Below are 13,063 nucleotides of genomic sequence, written 5' to 3'. Positions count from 1 at the left end.
AAGACAAAGGAAGACTGAGGAACTATCGAAGATCAGAGGAAACTAGGGAGACATGACAACTAAATGCAATATGGGAACCTGGAGAACACTGGTGGAAAATCCAATGAAAACCAAATAAAACTGTAGTTAACAGTATTGTACCAGTGCTAATTTCTTAGTTTTGACAATTTTATCGTTTATGTTAAGGTGAATGAGAGCTATGTGGGAACTCTACTCTTTCTGTGATTTTTCTGTAAGTCTAAAATTATTTCAAAATAAAATTTAAAGGAATAGTTATGTGTATGTTACCACAAAAAAAAAAAAAAGGGAAATATTTAGAGCAATCTTGAAACCTTCAGACGGCAGGTAGTAACTTATATCTTAGAATAAACCTTTTATAAAAAGGGCCTATATGTAGTATAAGTTCATGTGAAAACACATACACACAGACAGTTACCTGCAAATGTATATGATCATGGATAAGTTTATTTTAAAGTTCATTTCTGGGACTTCTCTCATGGTCCAGGGCTAAAGAATCCGCCTTACAACATAGGGGACGTGGGTTCGATTCCTGGTCAGGGAACTAAGATCCCACATGCCGTGGAGCAACTAAGCCCGCGCACCACAACTGCTGAGCTCACATGCCTCAACTGGAGAGCACACATGCTGCAAACTACAGAGCCCACACACTCCGGAACCTGTGCGCCACAGCTACAGAGCCCACGTGCCCTGGAGCCTGCACACCACAACTAGAGAGAGAAAACCCACACGTCACAACTAGAAGACCGTGTACCACAACGAAGAGCCTGGGCGCCGCAATGAAAGATCCTGCGTGCCTCAACGAAGATCCTGTGTGCTGCAACTAAGACCCAACGTGGCCAAAAATAAATGAAATAAATAAATAATAAATATTTAAATAAATAAATAAAGTCTATTAAAAAAATAAGGTTCATTTCTCAGAAAATGATTGCTGGCCTACTTAAAAATCAAACCACTAAGCCATATCACGTGGTTATTCTAAGAACTACACTTGAAATACACAAAAACACTTAATGTTAGGGCTCTGCATTATTGCAACTAACTCGCAAAATAAATCAACACTCTTAAAAATAGAAGCAATTCTTAAGATTTCCAAAATCAAAGTACTTACCAAAGGAAAAAAGATGAGTTACAGGAAGCTGTATGGATCTTGTCTCTTTTTTAAAGAATTCACAATCTACAACAAACTGGAATATAAAACATTGATTTATTAGGAAAAAATAGAATTAAATTTATAGTAAAATATCTTCACTTGATATCTGAGTAGAAAACAAAAATCTATAAACTTCAGTTTTGAAGAAGGTATTATTTATTATCTATTACACTCTAACCCTGGTTATATTTAGGGGGCATGAATTCCTCAAGGAGAGATGCTAAGCTAAGAGAATTTGGTGACAAAGCTCAACTTAATAGATAAATTATTAGAGGGTCATTTCTGTAAGAGCAGATGTACAGCAAAGTTTTCTTGCAGCTAGTTTTAGGTGTTTATAGAAGAGGGACCATAAACGATGGATCAAAGCATTAAGAGCCAAGATTAACTCAAGATAATTAAGAATTTAGGTAATATATCTCTGAATTCTTTCATACTCAAAAAGAAATGTGATTTTGTTACATCTTTTCAAAAATTGCATATTTAGTATGCTTCAGCAGTCTAATTAGACTACAAAAGGCTTTTGGAGACATACTGCCATTCATCTACAGATGGCTAATGTTATTCATGTAAGATTATTTCAGGCTAAACAGAGATTATAATAAATGGCAAAGAGATTCACTATGTACAAAGGAAAAAAAAAACACTATCTCAAAAAAAGTGAACCTAAAATGTGACATCTGCATCACTGCAATCTCTGTAATGGCATTTCTTATCTAATAACATTTCTACAGTGGCATAACAAACCTTGCTCTCAGCTGTCTACAATAAAAACAGTTTCATTAAAATCATTTCCACAATCCAACCAAATTACTCTGATCTATTTATATGAGCTGAGGAAGAAATTAATCCGATGCCTAACTGTAGCTAGCAAGTAGTTTGCTGTCTACAATAAGTGGAAAGTCAGTGGGGTCTATCCTAGGCTTTTCCAGTAACTACACCTTGGATTGTATTTTAAGCTGTGTTACGTTGTTTGCCTCTTGGGTGGAGTTTTGACTGTTTTTGAAAATGAAAAACAGATGAGGGAAAATGAGAATGTACACACACGAGGGAATAAAAGAAAAAAACTAAGGGGCTCTGCTTTTATTTTTCCCTCTTTAATTAGAAGGCAAAGAACACTGTCAGATATTTTCACTACAGAAAACAGCTGTTATAGAGAAATCATTTATTCAACAGGATAATTCATTATATTTTTACAAGTATCTTTGGGTGACACATTGCCTGAGACAGGGAAGCAATTTTAAATCACTTTAACAGGTATTTAAAATAATACAACTTTTATTATTGCTTTAAAAATTTGGCCATTTCTTTATGGAATAAACCCTTACCCAAAAAAGAAAGAATTCAAGAGTCTGTCTCTGAAATATACAATGTAAGTAAATTTCTAATGGACTTAATTATTTTGTTTTCCGTCATCAAAAAATGCAAGTAATTCCACATTTACACTTGGAAAACTATATTAAGATGACTAGTTGACTTAAGAAAATTTTGAACTGCCTATTTAAATATATGTATCCTGGGCTTCCCTGGTGGCGCAGTGGTTGAGAGTCCGCCTGCCAATGCAGGGGACGCGGGTTCGTGCCCCGGTCCGGGAGGATCCCACATGCCGCGGAGCGGCTGGGCCCGTGAGCCATGGCCACTGAGCCTGTGTGTCCGGAGCCTGTGCTCTGCAACGGGAGAGGCCACAATGGTGGGGGGTCCGCGTGCCGCAGGAAAAAAAAAAAAAAATATATATATATTTAAATATATGTATCCTTCTGATGATGGGCTATAACAGACACATAAAAATTATGAAAGGCCTAAGTTACCATCCTTGTGAGATTGGGTATGCAACACTAGAGTCAGCAGTGTTACTTTCCAAAGAGCGTTAAGACACATTAAGTATTTATTAGGCCACTAAGACTGGCTATTTGCGAAACGCTCATTAATTTCTTGGAATAACCAAGGAAGCCCTTTCCAAGTTTGGGAAGATGTTAAATTCATTCAAAACCAACTTACCTGAAAGAAAAACCCTTAAAGAGAGCTTTTAGTATTGAAGATGCTGAATTACCTCTCACTTGAGCTAAGCAAAACAAAACAATGAATCCATTATAAGGTACTCGTGAGACTCAATCTTTGAGACTTCTCCTAACTACATCCCCTTTTCTTTTTTCCTTTAAATTTTCCTATGATATTGGCCCCAAATCTCATTAACCTTCTCATTCAAGAAACACTTTTTTGAGCATTTATGTGGTAGTCACTAAAGGTTGAGGATGCAAAGTAGAGTAAAACCTATCTGGTCCTTACTCTGAATGAATTCATACTATGGTGATGGCAATAAAGACATAAACAAATAAATTATAACTCGGTATAATATAGTCCTCAAAGAAGTTATAAACAAAATATCCTGGGAATAAGTAAGAGGTTACTGGAGTAGTCTAGAAAAGGAAAACAAGGGACACTTCGGCTAGATCTTGAAGGGTAAGTTTGCTGGGTGAAATGTGGAAAGGGGAGTAGAGGGTCTTTTACCTCCATCTTCTTTCCCTGCCTACTTCTCTCAAAAATCACCATCCTTTTATTTCTACTCCCACTTCACTAGTACAAGCTTTCATAATCCTATATGAGGTGCCTGTTCTCTCTTTTTCTAATCTATCCTATACCATAAATAGATTCATTTTCCAAAATAAATAGCTCTGATCCCATTACTACTATGGTGAAAAATCTTTCACTTCTCTACTGACTCCTGAATTCTATAAAGTCCTGAATCTTCCAATCAAGGCCCTCCAGAATATGGCCATTAACTACTTTTCCAGACTTTTCTTCCACTACTATTCTACCCATGGTAGCCATCCTTTTAAAACTACTATTTACTTATTCACTATTTTCCAAACGTACTCTACACTGTCCATGTTTGGATCTTACTATTTCTTTGTCTCAACAGTGCTGTTTATTGTAACTTTCTGCAATGATGTTACTATTGAGCATCTGGAATGTGGCTAATACAACTAAGGAACTGAATTTTTACTTTAATTTTAATTAATTTAAATTTAAATCGCTACATGTGCTAGTGGCTCCTATATTAGATATCCCAGGTCTAGAATATTCATTCTACCTATAAAAACCCTAACTATCCTTTAAGGCAATTTTAAATATCACCTCATAATAATGCCTTTTTTTATTTCATCAATCAGAGATATCTCCCCCTTTAACACTTTTCATGGATTTGCTATATTCTGATTTGTTTTATACATTTTGGATAACTCTTTCATTCTCACCCTTTCCCTGGCCACCAAATATATTTCTCTCCCGCTGCCCAACAGTATGTAGCTTTTTGAGAACAGGGTTCATGTCTTTCTCATTTGTGTGCCTCCTATAATTCCTGGCACATAGTCTTGCACATAAAAGAGTACTCAATAATTAACAGATTTGGGGGGCTTCCCTGGTGGCGCAGTGGTTGAGAGTCCGCCTGCCGATGCAGGGGACACGGGTTTGTGCCCCGGTCCGGGAAGATCCCACATGCCGCAGAGCGGCTGGGCCCGTGAGCCATGGCCGCCGAGTGTGCGCGTCCGGAGCCTGTGCTCCACAAGGGGAGAGGCCACAACAGTGAGAGGCCCGCATACCGCAAGAACAAAAACAAAAAGAAAAACAAATAATTAACAGATTTTGAAAGACTGATAAAGTAGAACTAATTCCCACTTGAAACAAAGAGACTTGGATTTATTCTGCTTAGTTCAAGTTAGAGTAGATGATCCTAATGCTTTAAACAGTCTTAGGTGGATCACCAACCTGGCCACTGTTTCAGATGAGCCCTAAGCTGAAGAATTCATCACAAAATAATTTTAAATATTTAGCATGAGTATCCCAAAACATTCTGAAAACAACCTTAATTTGTTTGTTACCTTACTTCCATGAATAGATGGTACATAAACAACAAGATGAGACAAAGATGGATAGTCTTGAAGTCTTAACGTCAGAGACTAAAAAAGGATGAAAAAAAGCTGATTTTATTTCTCAGGATATATAGAGCTTAAAGCATGTTAAAAGAAAGATAAATTACAAACATTTATTTCTTACCTAGTAAGTCATGAAAAAACTGACTTCAAACTTTATGCTCAGTACTTCATAAAATGCCCACGTTTACACTTTCAGGTCAATGAGCCTGCTGAAGGTCAAATTTCTAATAATTATGTAAATATGGACTGCCAAAAATATTCCTTGAACTGTATCCCTTCATGTAAGATAAATGACATTTAACATTAAATTTAATTATTTTACGTAATTATTTCCAGATTTGATGTTTCTTACAATTTGTCTACTTGTTTTGTATAATGTTACAGTATGATTTCTACAGTTATCTTGGTAGTATATGACAAAGAGCATTCAATAGTTGATGAATGAATGGATGCTCAATATGATGGAAGAATTACAACTTAATCTCAAATGATTCTGATCTAGCCCAAGTAATAAACAGTTGCTGGCTAATGATGTGTATGAACATCATTCCCTGGAACTTACTCAGTAAGTGACATGAACACAGTAAGTCTAATAATGCACCTCACCAAATGAGCATCTATTCTTTTCTTAAAACTAAAGACCTTATCTTACAGTCCATATTTTGAGGAATGAACAGATTGGAGACTGGTCTACCTAATGAAAACCCAGGCCACCAAATACAGTTTTCAAGTCTTTTATTTTTTTTTCCTGACAGCAGATGTGGCGAGGGTGTGAGTAGTTATATGCTGTGACAATCCGTGTACATTAAGAAATTTCTGCACTTAATACTCTCCACTGTTCTTCCGAAGCACCAATGTGGGCAAGTTGGATAGAGGTTCTAAAGAGAACTGTCAACGAGTGGTCCTCAAACAACCTGACCAGATTCACCTGGGAGCGCTTGTTAAACTCCTGGACTGCACCTCAACTTAGTCAGCAAAGTCTCTGCAACACACTTACATATTCCAATGTAAATTAAAGGGCCTTAAGAGAGCCACAGAAACCAAAGTTAAAGGCAACTGAAACCAACCAGACAGGTGGTAGACAATATGAAAGATAAATTAATTAGAAAGAACCATGGTTACTCTGTGTAGCTATCCACTGAGAACTTTTGTTATTTATTCTCAAGAATAATTTTTTTCCTCAAGAATTTTTTTTTTTAGGATCAGAATACTTTAAAAAGATACCAGTGTGTCAAAATACATTTACTTATAAAGTTAAGTTCCCATATAGTTACAATGTCAGTGGGAATTTGGGAAGATAATATTCATGAAATTGTTACACTGACAGGTAAGGTTAATATGAAGTTTGGAAATTTTTCAGTGTTTTAAGGGTAAAATGACCTTAATGCTGAGGCAACACACACAGAAAATCAAACACCAGCGTTTGGATGTCAGAAACCCTTCAAGTTCTGCTGCCGTGTGTAGGGCAAAGCTGTGGTGCTAAAGTATGAGCTAGGCACAATAGTGACTAGGTAATTTTTCTTATTAACTTAGATTTCTTTTCAAAGTTAATTGTTTTGTTTGTTTTTAGCAATAAGTCCATTTGGGCTTACCCAATTGTTGGTCTGCTGTGGTTTCTGTCTTCATTGTACCATGACAGAAAAGTTCCATGTGACTGATGTTGTTAAGGCCCTAAACCGAATTTACAAGTGCTTTGCTGGAGGATTCCATCTATTTATTAACAGTTCAGTCATCAGAGGTGCCAAAGGTGGTATGATTCTCATCTTACATTACCTTTGTTGAGATGATATAAATATGAATAAAACCCACAAGATTTTTTCACTTCAATCTTTCCTTTCCCTTCAACTTCATAGCAAAATAATTTTGTGTCCTTTTTATAAATGGGCTAACACACATATATATAATTTTAATTTTAATTACAATGGAAAAGTTTATTTGCATTTAATAATTATGATCCTTTTCAACTGAGAATGCTTAAGATAGCAGAGTATTATAATCCTCATTTTCTAACTTTTCTCTTCCAGTTTTTCCCCCTAAATTCCAGTAGGCTTTTACTGCCGCCTGGCACTTTCTTCTAGTATCCACTATAAAAAGTAAGCAGCTGGAGCTTCCCTGGTGGCGCAGTGGTGAAGAATCCGCCTGCCAATGCAGGGGACATGGGTTCAAGCCCTGGTCCGGGAAGATCCCACATGCCACGGAGCAACTAAGCCCATGCACAACTACTAAAGCCCGCGTGCCTAGAGCCCATGCTCCAAAACAAAGAGAAGCCACCGCAATGAGAAACCCACGCACCGCAATGAAGAGTAGCCCCCGCTCGCCGCAACTAGAGAAAGCCCGCGCGCAGCAACGAAGACCCAACGCAGCCAAAAATAAAATAAATACAATAAATAAATTAAAAAAAAAAGTAATCAGCTGGAAGAACTTGTTCTACTACTCAGCCAGCTGTTTCTTACACTTAGAAAAAACAACACAGGGGTCTAAAACTAGACGAATACATTGTTAAATCTTTGAGACTTAAAAAAAAAAAGGATATTATGATTTAAGAAATAATTTTTTAAAAATAGTAGCAAAGTAACATTTTATCGGGTTTTTTATGATTTATTTCTTCCTAACTCTTAAATTACAGACTGGAAAGGATATCCAAACTGGAAATTCAAGGAAATATTTAATATATCTTATGAATGATTGATCAGTAAGTATACCCTAATACTTCTGTTTTTGCTTTGCTCCTGCCTAGACAGTTAGGATAGAACTAGTGAGAGACCTTAAAAATGTTCTTATGAGTCAAATCACTTATTTGTCTTATCAATACAAAGCCACATGAATGAACATGCACAAAGTAAGACTGACCAAGGTGACACAAAAAATAACTGCAATCATTCCAAAGTCAAGTGTAAGTGACTTGCAATTATTCATCCTGTCATCATTCCTCTCATTGGTATAGGACAGAGTTGACTAAACATACAGATAAATAAACATTCATGAGCACAAATAAATAACTGGAGTTGGGAGATGACTGGGACCAACCAGAGGACTTCACATTCAACCCTATGAATATAGTATTCATCATGACAATACATTCTAAAGTATAGATTTATTTGAAGACTAAAAACTATCAACTGGCATATGGTTATCAGTTATAATAAATACAATTTGAAAATTAGAACAGATATTTTCATCAAATTTTAGAACTGTTTTATTTTCTCAACAATAGATTTTGTGAGTGTGCAAATTAGCCTTTTGTAAAGATGTGCTGACCTACCACAGTTGCTTAAGGAAATCATTAACAATTATTAAATAAATTCCATGGAGTACTATATAAAAGTAGATAGTTACTGAAGTGCTTAACCACAGATGACACTGAAACTGAAAATTGCTTTGTGTCTTTTTGAGATGCTTACTTCCCTACTGTAGGTCCTCCCCAAAAAGAATTCTGAGTATATTCAACTTAATATTTTAAGACAGACCATTCCAAACAAACCCTCAAATTGAATCTTAAAAATTTATCTATCTCTTAGTATGATGCTATAACATATAGATTTAATTTTATTTAGGATTGATGACTTATAGTTTTCACCTCTGAAAGCTAAAAAATAATTGCATGTTATTCTCCATTAAATGTATTTCCAGAGAAAATATTTCTAAAATGTATATTAGCAAATTTCAAGTTTATTTAATACCTAGAATTAATCAAAGACCATACTGTACATGCCTATATGCTCAAATATTTTTTCACCTGGATATTAACATTCTAAATCCACAATTTACCTTAATTGTTGGCAGCAGTTCAGCTTTCCATGATAAATCAACCCCTTGCCGGCTTGGAAATAAATATGAAAATATAATTAAAGGACAAATATATTAAAGTATTATAAATTAAAAATGAGCTTCAGAGCAAAAAGAAACCATCTGTAGACCTACCAAAGACAGTTCTAATGAACTCAAGTCTAATAGGTCTAACACAATACACTTTATCCACATAGTCCTTTGGGGAACAAAACGTAGTTTTTCCTAGCAACCAACTATCAATGTTTGCAAAAATTACTAGTATGTTAATTTTCTTTATTTTTAATTTTAAAATCAATACTATAATTTAGTTTAGTAGCAAAATGAGCTTAAGAATATCTGAAGTGGGACTTCCCTGGTGGCACAGTGGTTAAGAATCCTCCTGCCAATGCAGGGGACACAGGTTCGATCCCTGGTCCAGAAGATCCCACATGCTGAGGAGCAAATAAGCCCGTGCACCACAACTACTGAGCCTGCGCTCTAGAGCCCGCAAGCTACAACTACTGAAGCCCGTGCGCCTAGAGTCCGTGCTCCACAACAAGAGAAGCCACTGCAATGAGAAGCTGGCACACCAAAACGAAGAATAGCCCCCACTCACTGCAACTAGAGAAAACCTGCACGCAGCAACAAAGACCCAACACAGCCATAAAGAAATAAATTTATATTAAAAAGAAAAAAGCAAACTATTAAGCTTTAAAAAAAAAAAATATCTGGGGCTTCCCTGGTGGCGCAGTGGTTGAGAGTCCGGCGCAGTGGTTGAGAGTCCGCCTGCCGATGCAGGGGACACGGGTTCGTGCCCCGGTCCGGGAAGATCCCACATGCCGTGGAGCAGCTGGGCCCGTGAGCCATGGCCGCTGAGCTTGTGCGTCCGGAGCCTGTGCTCCGCAACGGGAGAGGCCACAGCAGTGAGAGGCCCGCGTACCGCAGAAAAAAAAAAAAAAAAAAAATCTGAAGCTATTCTGAAAGTGTGACTTGAGTATATCTTATGTTGAGAAAAATGAACAGAGGGCCTTATGTTCAAAACACTTACCACATAGAAGTGCTGTTTATGCAGCCAAAAATCCAGCTATTTGTATCCTATTGATTAATAACACAAAATAAAACACACTAAATATTGTAGAAAATAATTATATAAAACAGGCATTTCACTGTTTATGATAGGGTCAGTAGGCACAATGGAAACATAAAATAACAACTTATTGTTTAGAAATGTATTCAAAATGTTCTCAAAAGTCAAACAGGTCAAGGTGAGGCAAAGAAGTCTAATGTCAACATAGACAGGTAAAGCAAGTAACCTGGAGCAGCAGTATGAGAGAGTAACCTGATAGGTTATCTCTCCACAGCATACTGTTAAGCAATTTTCATTTCTGAACCAACACTTTTAGAGTTCAGCAATGTCCACACTTTAATTAGGTACTTACATAGAAAGTAACCTATATTTTAACAAAACTAGAAGAGAACAACTAGAGGTAGACTTTCACACAAACAGAAAAAAAAAAAAAAAAATCCAGAGCCAAGTAATTAAAAATAATCTAAGTACAGCTTTTTAGTTTATCATTTAAGTTCTCATTTGATTACTAGGCAGATAACTTTTATGCAACTGAGAATGTGCTTGGATTGAAGCACAATTCCAAGGGTTTAAGACTAAAGCTAGTTGTTACTTTACTAGCGCAGACTGGGAATGCTGCAGAGATGGTTGTGGTATTTTAACAATATTACGTATTCAGCTTCAGTCATTTAAGAGCAGTATGACCCAAGAGCTTCACTCTCACTTTTAATGAAGTAGTAAGAGCAATGCTCCAAGATCTAACGATCCAATTGAAATCCTACCAGGGCATAAGAGAATGAGGAACACTGCTGAGACAGCTACATATATTTTTCCTTAGTATACAGACAGGACAATAAAAACATCAATCCTTTCATTCAATTAATATTTATAAAGTCCATTCCAGGGCCAAGGAATTATGCTAAGCCCTCAAGAAAAATGATGAATCAAGCAGACATAGCCTCTGCCCTCATCAAGCTTAAATAAAATCTTAAGATATTTTTCAAGAGTTCAAAAAAGCAAGCTGAAAGAAAACAAACACAATGTGGTATTTCTCTACTCTCCACTGCTGGCAAAATACTTCAGTAAACTCTTTTATCAGTTACCTGTGTTTACCAGAACAACCACGTGACATTATAAAGCAAGGCAACAGAACAGATCTGCATAGCCTAGACAAAGAGAATCTAGCAACCTCTCAAGATCCAACTCACTTTTGTAATAGGTTTTTGCAGTTATTGCAACTCAAAGACAGCCCTTATTATGAAAATTGCCAATACTGCACACTACTTACTTTGGTGTCTAGGGGATTCTGATTCATTCACTAACAGACTGAATAAAGTATTATTCAAATCCACCCTAAAACACCATGTTGTTATAACCTAGAAGGTGTCAAAGAACAATTTCAGGTCATCTAGTAAACACCCCTAACTCAGCTAATTTTAAAACTTGTATTAAAAATCTTAGAAAAAGTCACTCAGAATTTACTAACTCCTGAAGTGCACAGAAAAGAAAATGCTACTTGATTATAAAATTTACAGATCCAAAAAAAAATCTATCTACAGTAAAAAATATGTCTTCGATGGCTGCTAAAATCATTAGGTGAAAGACTGACTAGGAACTTTATAATGAATGGATCATGCCAATATGACCTGAGTCCACTGATATATCAGTCCACTGATTTTTGTCACTAAAAGTGGGACAACCAGATATTATATACCTCCCGATATGATAAGTACGCAGTTCTACTTATAAAACATTCATACCATAAATAAATGAATCTATTCAAGATTCTAGATCTAACTACCAGTTTACACAAAACAATGGCTAGAAATACATGTTAAAAGATACCACAAGAATACAATCAACTAAACCCAGAACAAATGTATGGCATGGGGGAAAAAAAGAGGGGGCTGTTAAAAAAAGACATAGGACATATGAATCAAATGCAATGTATGTACTTTTTGGATTCTGATTCAAACAAGCTAACTTAAAACTTAAATGAACAGAGGAAAATTGAACATGGACTGGATACCACATGATATTAAGGAATAAGTAATTAATTTTGTTGGATAAAATAATATAATAATATTATTATTATATAGTATTATTAGTATTATAATAATATGTAAAATTCTTATCTGTTATAAAAACATACTGAAATATATATTGATAAAATGCCTGGATTTTGCTTTAAAAATGCTTCACTCAAAAAAAGTGAGGAAGGGATAAATCAAGTAAGAATGGCAGAATATTGATAACTGTTAAAGCTGTGTGATGGTTAAGTAAGAATTTATTATATCCTCTCTCTACTTTTGTATGTTTGAAAACTTCTGTGATAAAAATTGAAAACATTTAAAACAAATTCTCCACGTGACTAGTAATACTTCACCCATGGACCTTAATTACAGAAAAGGGATCCTCCAATAAGCCAAATGGATAATTTGCACTTTGGCAAGGATTTTTCTCAATATAATACTGACATTCTGATTTGGAATTTAGTAGGAGTGTGGATATTTTAAGCCATCACTCTCAGGGCCAGATTCTCTTGGGATAAACTACCCATCCAAATTTTAGGCTGAGAGATGGTAGTCTGTCTCTGGTGAGAGATGCAAAACTGTGGCAATTCCACTAAAATTAGTATTCATTAGCACCTAGCCCACAGTGCCTGCCTACCATCTTTTCTGAAGACTTTACTATATATCAAATGGTGGTATCAACCAACTAAGTAATATATTAGATCCTAGTCCTAAAAAATACAAATAATCCAACAAAAGGGAAACGAGGGAACTTAAATTATGAAAGATGCAAATATAAAGTGAAGAATCCTAGGACATGAGGGGAAAAAAATCAGAATGGAGAGAAAGGAACCCAAACAAATTCCTGAAAGTAAGAAGTGCTGATAAATTATTACTTAAACAGACCTAATATAACAAAAGCATGCTAAAGCATCTAACATATTTCTAGCATAGTAGGTACTCATTAAAAAGAAATACACAAACAAAATCATCATACTGATACTGTAAGTCTAGACAACACTGTTAACAAAAAGTTACTATACTATTTTAGAGAATATTTGGTATAAAAAGTACTGCAAATTTGAGTATGGAAGCCATGGGAAAAACAGGATTTACT

General features: G+C 35.7%; 1 protein-coding gene across 3 annotated transcripts in view; it reads right to left on the bottom strand.

Moving 5' to 3' along the window:
* The window catches only part of PGAP1 (post-GPI attachment to proteins inositol deacylase 1), a 74,525-nt gene that overhangs the window by 27,839 nt on the left and 33,623 nt on the right, over nt 1-13,063 (bottom strand). For all 3 annotated transcript variants that reach the window (XM_067741133.1, XM_067741134.1, XM_067741135.1), the window contains 4 exons: nt 9,917-9,963; nt 8,869-8,920; nt 5,047-5,124; nt 1,130-1,205 (listed from right to left, as the gene is read on the bottom strand). In XM_067741133.1, coding sequence (XP_067597234.1) covers nt 1,130-1,205; nt 5,047-5,124; nt 8,869-8,920; nt 9,917-9,963 — 253 coding nt within the window. The remainder of the gene's footprint in view (nt 1-1,129; nt 1,206-5,046; nt 5,125-8,868; nt 8,921-9,916; nt 9,964-13,063) is intronic.

This window comes from Pseudorca crassidens, chromosome 6, assembly GCF_039906515.1.
Source record: "Pseudorca crassidens isolate mPseCra1 chromosome 6, mPseCra1.hap1, whole genome shotgun sequence".
NCBI lineage: Eukaryota > Metazoa > Chordata > Mammalia > Artiodactyla > Delphinidae > Pseudorca > Pseudorca crassidens.
Note: the sequence above shows the minus strand (reverse complement) of the source record. Positions and strands in the feature narration are given on the sequence as shown.